The 9,083-nt window shown below is 33.7% G+C and overlaps 1 protein-coding gene across 1 annotated transcript; it reads right to left on the reverse strand.

The window, feature by feature from the left end:
* Positions 1–1,117: 1,117 nt before the first annotated feature.
* Positions 1,118–2,485, reverse strand: LOC109808746 (transcription factor TCP9). The gene has a single exon (XM_020371866.3). The coding sequence runs from the start codon at positions 2,262–2,264 to the stop codon at positions 1,350–1,352; it is 915 nt and encodes a 304-aa protein (XP_020227455.1). The 5' UTR covers positions 2,265–2,485; the 3' UTR covers positions 1,118–1,349.
* Between the last annotated feature and the right edge of the window lie 6,598 nt (positions 2,486–9,083).

Consider the following 9,083-nt stretch of genomic DNA (forward strand, 5'->3'; position numbering starts at 1 on the left):
GAAAATACCCTAGGGCGTCTCTTGGCCGGAACAATACATAATACTAAAATCATGAGATAAGTTTAATTAGAATCAACCACAAATACACTCTTAGTTATTTACCCAGTTTAGAGAAAATAAATTGGAGAACACAAGATGCTTAAGAATAAGTTTTACATAAAAGAATCTCCTGGGCTGTTTGTGATTAGGAATATTTGTGCATCCATGTGATGTATTTGAATTTGCAGGCTAATTTGATAGTGTTTGGGGCTTTGGGGGGTGTAGATGATGATGGAAGAAAAGCAAGAGGTGAGAGGTGGCAGCAAGGGGTGAATGGAGCCCACCCCAGAAAAAGAGGCGCGGGTTCTGAATGTGATGGCTACCCCACCATCCATGATCCATCCCACGCATACTGCGTTTGCGCACACGCATATAAAACCGCGTCGATTCAATGGGAATTAGGGCTCCCACAGGCCCCACCCACTAACTATTACCCAACGTTTTTTACTCCCAAAATTCAATTATAAATATATTAGAAATGGCTTTATTTACTTTTTTAAAAATTATTTTATAAATTTTCTCTTTTAAATTTTATTGTTAAACATACGCAATGGAAAAAATTAACTTCTGTGAAATTTTATTATAAAACATTTTCATTGTCAAAAATTTAAAAACCATATTTAAAAAAATTATTAAATCAATGTTTATTATGCGTAATAATTGCTTATAATTAGATGAATATATGTGGATACAGTATTTATTCTTATAAAAAACTAAAGTATTTAATAAAATATATGGATAAATAAAATTATTAAAATTAAAATTATAATTGGAGATCCGAAAGTATTTAAAAATGTAAATAAGTTGAATTTATTTAAGAGTGAAATGTGAACAGCTAAAGAGGCATCCGGGCATGGGCCCCCCTCCCCACTCTCCCAGCCCCCCCTCCCCACACGTGTCGCAAAGGTCAAACTCCCTACTCCGTAGTCCGTACTCCTCCTCACGCACGCACGCACGCACGCAACCTCCCTTCTTTCTTTTTGTTGCTGCCACTGCCACTCGCGTACACAATCGTCAATCAGTAACAGAACGGACCCATTCTCTTTCATTCCGTTCCGTAACTTACGTTAATAATAAATAAATAAGTAAACTTGAGGCACACCTGTTGGCAACCTCTCTCAAACAAAACGCAATCAAATACAGCACGCCATCTTAATAATAATCTAAACTAAAATAGAACATCAACTAAACTGTGACTGCGAAAACAGCAAACAAAACAACTGTGACTTTCTCGTTTATTTGCACAGGCTGACGTTTGTTTTATTAAACTCAAGAGAAATTGTCACAATGAAAAGTGGGTAGTGGTGGATTTATCGATTGGAACGGTCCATGAACTGCAACTCTTGCTTATCGTAAATTTGGAGGGAAAAATCCCTTAACATCTGAGCCTTGCCACTAGCACTAGCGCTGGAAGGTGCCATGCTGGATTTGGCTGCCACCTTAGCTCCCACCACGGCGGAGTTAGAACCGTTACTGGAAGGCGCCACAACGGGCCAACCTTCTGGAATATTCGTGGATATGGGCCTGGGCGCCACGTTGAACACGGAAGGGGATAAGGCCCATATCTGGGGTTGGTGGCTGGCGGGGCCCAACGGGTTAGTTGTGGTGGCGGCCTGGGGGATCATCCACAAGGTGTTCGCGGGGACCACCATGCTCGGGTTACCCACGGCCCAGACCGAGACCACACCTTGAACCGGGGCCAGACCGGACGACTGCGAAACGCCCTCCTTCACGTTCACGTCCACGAACTCGCTGCTGGAGGGCCGTTTCCGCTTCTTCTCCTCGGCGGCGGAGGAGGAGGTAGTGGGGATTTTAAGAGTGCCTCCCACGGAGACCGCGATGGCCGGAACGGTGCCGGTGCCGGTGGCCTCGATGATGGCGTGCTCGGCGTGCTCGAGGAGCCAGCGGACGGTTTCGCCGTCGGACTTGTGGCCGAGCTCGCGCGTGAGCTGGAAGATCCGGGCGGCGCAGGTGGCGGGTATTCGGATCCTGCGGCCGCGGCCCTCCACTTTGGTGTGGCGGTCCTTGGTGGAGGCGCGCCTGGTTGGTTTGAGCGGCAGCGGAAGAACCCCCGGGTTGGGGTCGGAATCTGTTGGCTCCTCCTTGGGGGGCAAGACTTGGAACCCTGTTGTGTTTTTCTCTTTCTCTCCGTCGCTCCTGCTCAGCTCCCTTCTTCCTCCTTTTTCTTCTCCTTCCATCTCCTCACTCCTACCCATTTCACTCATTCTTCTCAATTGGAAGATCCAGAAAGGAACACAATTACAACAACTTTTTCTTTTTCTTTTTCTTTTTTTTGTGAGAAAGAACAAATAACCTAGTAAATGTGTTTGCCTTCAGTGAAATCCAAGCCAGGAGCAGGGAATGTTTTAGCTGTGCTACTGCAATACAACAACGGAATCTCATATAAATAATGCTTAATTAAATTCACCCATAAAAACCTAACATATTTCTTATTCAAACACTCCTTTTTCATCATCTCTCTCTAACACTGTTTCTTTTTAATTATTAATTTAATATTTAACAAAAATATGGACATCCATATCAATTAATCACTGTTTCACACAGGAAACATTCTCTACTGCTTTATGCTATAGTTACTTAACAAAATATTGATATTTCTCTAAAAAACTCTTGTGCAAGTATTTTTATTGAATAATCAATATTATATTAACAGATGAATCAAATTTATACAATTAAAATAATAGATGGATTAATTTCACAAATAATATATAAAAATAAAATTTGAGAAAAACTAAAATTATAATTGTGCATGGTTTTATTTTACACATTCTTATGTTTGTTGATTAATGTAAAGAGAATATCATGAAGAAATTACGTGGTGATATTGTGAGTGGATCCGGAGTTCTTGTTAAGTGTAATTTTTAAACAGTAATTACTTGTTTATTCGAATGACAAAGAATTTAGGAGGGGTGGGGGTGGGGACTGGGGAGGAGGTATAAAGTCCAAGTGGGAAACTTATCCTCAACATCAAACGGTTGTAATTGGATGAAACGGGTCAAGGTAAATTATGGGATGCCACGTGGTGAGATCTGGTTGGTGGGGTCTACCATTTGTCCTGTATCTTATTCGTGGACCACTGGGGAGGGGTGGTCTCGTCTCTAGGCCAATAAGGGCAGAAGATGATGTCAGGGGGGGCCTGGAAAAGTTGGGCTTTCTGTCTTAATAAATTGTTTTCATTGGTAGGCACCACTAATTTATGGTGGTTCATACGCCATCAGAACAGTAGAAAATTTAATGTAAAAGAGTGGAGCCTTGCCAACACATTTTTCATCTTTTCACTCCAAAAGAAAATACACACAAAACAAATATAATCTAAAACGCTTGTTTCTATTAAATGATTTTCAATTATTAATATAATATTTTACTTGTTCAATATAAAAATATAATATATGTTCTACTCATGTTTTCAAAATATTAAATATTTATTTTAAACTTAAATATGCTTTAAATATCAATAAAACGAATGAGTTTTTATTTTGGGAAAAAAGACCATGTAATAACAGTTTTATAAAATCAGTATGTCTGATGAGTTTATTAATTTTTATAATAATTATTTTAAGAATCATATCAATGATAATATTTTATTAGTTGAGAGTGTAAATTTTTTTACATTGATCATATATAATTATTAAAGTCTTTTGTTTTTAATTTTTATAAAATTATTTCTTTGATTTTCATTCTTAAAAATTTAAGATAATTATTTTTAGCCCCTAAAATTATTTGATACTGATTAATTGTGTTTAACAAAAAGTCAAGTGGTACCCCATGTAGCACTCACCGATGTTTGTGTCCATGTGATTTTTCTAAAAAAATAATCTAAATCTCTAGAATGAATTTTTTTTTATACCTAACATGAATATCAAGAATAAATATTAATAATAACGTTTTACAATGACAAAAATCAATTTTTTTTTAATTTTATAAGAAATAAAAATAAAAATAAATTTTAGAAATATGAAAATAAAAAATAAAATTATGCAAACTAAAATTAAAAATCATTTAGTTTACAAAAATTAAAATCATACTTAAACTTATTTTTCTTTAATATTTTCGCAAAGAATTAAGAAAATTTATTAGGAGACATAATATTACTTTATCCATTATTATTTTTATTTAATATGTGAACTATACTTGATCCCAAATCCAACATTGGACAAATATTTACATACCCATTGTGCGGATCTTTTGTGGATGCCATACGAAATTGGTAGAATTGTCAACCTTGCTCCAATCTTGTTTGTAAGATTTAATTCTCCAATTCATCAAGATTAAGAAATAGTTAATTTAATTAATAATATTAAATTTATCTTAAATTTATATGTTCTTTCTAAAATTACCTTAACATTAATGCTACATTTTATTCTTTTTAAAATATTTAATTCTCTTAGTATCTCTCATCATTAATATATTATTAGTGTTTATTTTTATTAACTTAAAATGTGAAGCAGAAAAATAAATTTTTCAAAAGTCTCTTCATATAAAACAAAATTAGACTCTTAAAAGAGTCCAAAACATTAATGTATCCAAGATACTATTTATTGAACAGGGAGAAAATTACTCATAATTAAGGACATTTCTGTGAAAAAAATAATTAATGACAAAAAATATTATAAAGTTGTTTTTGTAAAAAATACTAAATCAAATTTCTACTAATTTATTTTTTATATCAAGGATAATAGTATCATATCTAACTTAATAAACAAATTCTACATATATTTTAATCAATAATATTTTTTAGAGGATTGCTAGCAACATTATGTAACACTATTTTTTTTTAATATTCTCTTTATTGTTGTATAAGTTTTATTCGAAGTCACAAATTTTATGGATCTTGTATCTTATTCAATGAGTGTTTCTCAATATTTAATGGTATAATTAACCAAAATTTGCAAATTTCGAGAAATAATAAATAAAATATTAACAATAGAAGTAAAAATAAGTTAAGTCAAGTTAAGCTTGAGCCTCATCTTAAATGAAAATATATGATTTGAGCTTAATCCGTTAGCATGTCATAGTCATAGGCTTTTTTTTTTTTTTTTTTTTTTTTAAAGCATAGTCTGACCTACATAAAAAAATCTAATTTATTTTACAAGCTTGTTTAAAGGCCTATTTTGTAATAATTTAATACTAATATAATTTACATTTTATAAAAATCAAATATAACTTTTTATATGATGTTGATGTATAAATTTTTTTAAGTCTAATATGAAATTCATGATAATAACTTATTTAAAAATATTTTATATTAAAATCTCTAAATGAAAAAAATTACCTTTGAATAAACTTATAATGAGGTTTTTTTTTATATAAGTCAATATGCTAATTATATTTAAAAAGATAAATAAATGTATGATTTTGATATATTATAATAAATTTGATATAATAATAATAATAATTTATTTGTTTTTGTTTAAATAGGTTAGTTTAATAGGCCTAATAGGTTTTTTAAATAGTCTAAAGTCTAACTTTTTTAATTAAATAAATTTAAATTAAAAGTTATGTGCTAACTATTTTTCTAAAAGAAATTTAGCCCAGTCTGATGTAGGCTAGGTCATGGACTGATGTTGAGTGGATTAGTCCATTTCCACTCCTAATTAGAGAAAGAGTATTAGAAAAAGTGTGACTAGAATTTTTTTATTTAATATTTTTTATTTATTTATTTGACTCATTTGAATTTTATAATTGCACAAACTTTACCATTTAGTCCTTACTCTTAAAAATCACTCATTTTAATCCATATCTATCATAAAAGTAATCACTAAATAAAAGGTAATCGCGGATAGAAAACCATCAGTAAGATAAAAAAAAAAAAAACAAATTCTAAAAGAAAATAAAATCATCCACAAATTTGCAAAATGACTTTAACCATTTAGTGAAACTTCCATTCTTAAAAGGTACCATCTGAAAAAAGAAACTGTTAACAAAGTAGATGTGAAACATAATAAACAAAATAAATTAGCCTAAAAGCAATTACATTTATGTAGAAGTACAGTAGTGCACTACACCCTACAACGTAAAAACAAACTAAGAACTTTGAACTAAAATAACCTGACCTTCCCTATAACTCTTATGACAGACAACAGCAACACATACCTGTAATGCAAGTGATCTATTTTTTTAAAATTAAGATATGAAATGATCAGAAATGAGAAAATGCACACAATAGTAGACAATAAACTTGGGATATATAAAGAATAATTGAGAAGATGCAAATTATTTAAAGTCAACTAAATAAAAGAGTCAAAACGACTTAAATTTTTTAATTATTTGACACTGTAAATGAAGAATTTGACATAATTGTATATAAAATTAACTGCATTAAGTAAATGAATTAAATTGATTAGTTAGATATTGTAAACAAAAGGTATTTAATAAAGAGTAATTGTAATAGTTATATAGAATATCAAATGAAAAATGAATTTAATAGTAATTTTGGTAAATTATGTAATTTTAAGTTTATTATTAAACTATTTAACTGTTAATATAATTAATTTATTAATTTAGATTTTTAGTAATCGTAAAAAATGAATGTAAAGAATAAAATCTAAATTTCAATACACAATTTTTTATATTAGAATTTGGACTTGAACTCGAGCCCGACCTTCTGCAGATCAGAAAAAAAAAAATTGAACATGATCGTAATCAAAATTGTTTTTCTCCATCAAAATTGGATTAGGATTGGACAAGTATTTATGGATTTGTATTTAATTGCATGTGCCTGACACAACAGTTATAGACCCACATTATAGTTTGCTATTGTCACAACTCACAACCAAAGCCTAACTAGATAATAGAGAAAGGCCTATCCAACTTCTAGCACCTATATTAGAATACAATCGTATATAACATGAATAATGATCTATTCCCCTCAAATCCAGGGTGGCTGAATTGAAAACTTCTGAACTACCTCTAATATATCTCTCATGAGAAATCTGAGAGGAAAAAGATGCTTGGTGAGGATATAAGTAGTTTAAGCGTTGGAATGTGCTAAAAAAAAATTAGGTTCAAAGTTTGGAGGTGAGAAATTTTAATAGGATGGAGAAAAATAATTAAAAATTTTGTTTAATCGAGAAGAGAGAATAAGAAAAGCATTCACTCTTTCTTGTTTGGTTAAAAAAAAATTAAAATTAAATAAAGATATCTCAATTATTATACTAAAAATATTTTAAAATCTTTCAATTAAAATTGAGCTAACAAGAATTTTGTCTCCCTTCCCTTTTTCTCTTATCCTAAAAATTGAATTAAATAAGAGAAGTTTTTTTAAATCTCTCATTTTGCTTCCATTCTCTTTCAATCAAACACTATGTTAAACTTTAGTCTATAATTTTATTTCTTAAGAAAAAATGTTAAGCTCCATAACCCCTCGTTAACGACTACTCAAATTTATAACTTCGAATTTTTCACGGTGCGACACATTTTTCTTTTTTTTTTTTTTTGTGAAGAAAGGGGCTGAGAGCCCAAAACAAACTCAGATAACACCCGCCAAATCAGCGGCTAAAGCGCGAAAGATGAAACTAGGAGGCGAATCGTAAATAATTAGATTCTCCTCTCCTATATTACATTGTTTAGCTAAGAGATCTGCCACTAAGTTGGCCTCCCTACCAATATGCAGGTACGAAACTGTCTCACAAGAAGTCGCTAACTCTGATATCTCTTGAACTAGGTCAAAGCATTCATTCTGACGGGGGCAGCCATTCCTTAGCAGTGTGATTGCTTCTAGTGAATCAGATTCTATTAAAATGTGCGTAACCAATTTTTTAAGGTGAATTAGTCGAAGTCCTTGGGTGATGGCCCACAGCTCAGCTTTAATGACAGAGCAACGGTCTAGCTTTCTTGAGAATGCCATGATGCACCTCCCATCTGGGTTTCGAATTAAACCCCCACATGAGCTTGTCCCCGAATATGACACAACCCCATCGCCATTTAACTTGATAAACCCCGAAGGAGGGCAAACCCAGTTCCTTGTGATACGTGTGTAATCTGACTGGGCTCCTGCATCAAATGGAGTGCTACTGTTAATTATTGACTTTGCACAGTTCGTTACCTTGAGTACTAGTTGGCTTGCCGATAAGGACGACTGCTGAAACACAACTTCGTTTCTTCTGTTCCATAGTGCATCAATTGTGATCGCGAAGGTGAGGGGCCAGTTCATCAGCTCTGTACGACTCCTGGTTAGGTGGAAGATTAGCCACTCTTGAAAGTTACTTCCCGTGGGTTGACTGATGCAATTTCCCCTAGGTATCGAACTCCATACTTGGCGAGCAAAAATACAATCTCTTAGAACATGCATGGTATTTTCCACGTCCTGCATGCAGATAGGGCAAATTGGGCTGGTCGTTAAATCTCTACCAAAGCAAGCTTCATTCGTCATGAGGCTCTCGTGGGCCACGCGCCAGAGAAAAAGCCTGATCCTCTCTGGTCCTTGCCATTTCCATAGGACTTTGAAGATAGGGGCACAAGGATTTGAGTCAAATGTGGACAAGCTTGCATAGGCGGTTCTTATGGTGAAAATTCCATCAGTAGTAAGTCCCCACTGAATTTCATCAGCCCCAACGCTCATCGTGGGAGCAGTTTGGGCTTCAATACTGTTCAAGGACTCCCAGGGGAGCCAATTGAGAATCTGATCACTCTTCCACGCTCCTTGATCAGTCACGTAATCTCTAACTTTCCGGAACAATTCAACAGGTGGGACGAACGTAGTTGCAAAGTGAATAAGCGGAACCTGTTGTGGCAGCCAAGAGTCGAACCAAAATCGTGCAGCTTGACCATCCTTTACTCGCCACTTAACGTGAGGAGTGACATGTATCCAGTTCAAGCAGATGCCTTGCCACAAATTAGACATATTAGCCTTCTTCTCAACTCTGGGTATTGCACCCTCTTGACATTTGTACTTCGAGCGGATAACTTTCACCCAGAGCTTGTTGGGTTCCGTAATTAAGCTCCATCCATTCTTCATCATGAAGGAGTTATTGACCGTTCTCATTGACCGAAGACCTAACCCACCTTGATCTTTAGGCATACAA

The sequence above is a fragment of the Cajanus cajan genome, chromosome 5, assembly GCF_000230855.2.
Source record: "Cajanus cajan strain Asha chromosome 5, NIPB_CcT2T_4, whole genome shotgun sequence".
NCBI classification, from domain to species: Eukaryota; Viridiplantae; Streptophyta; class Magnoliopsida; order Fabales; family Fabaceae; genus Cajanus; species Cajanus cajan.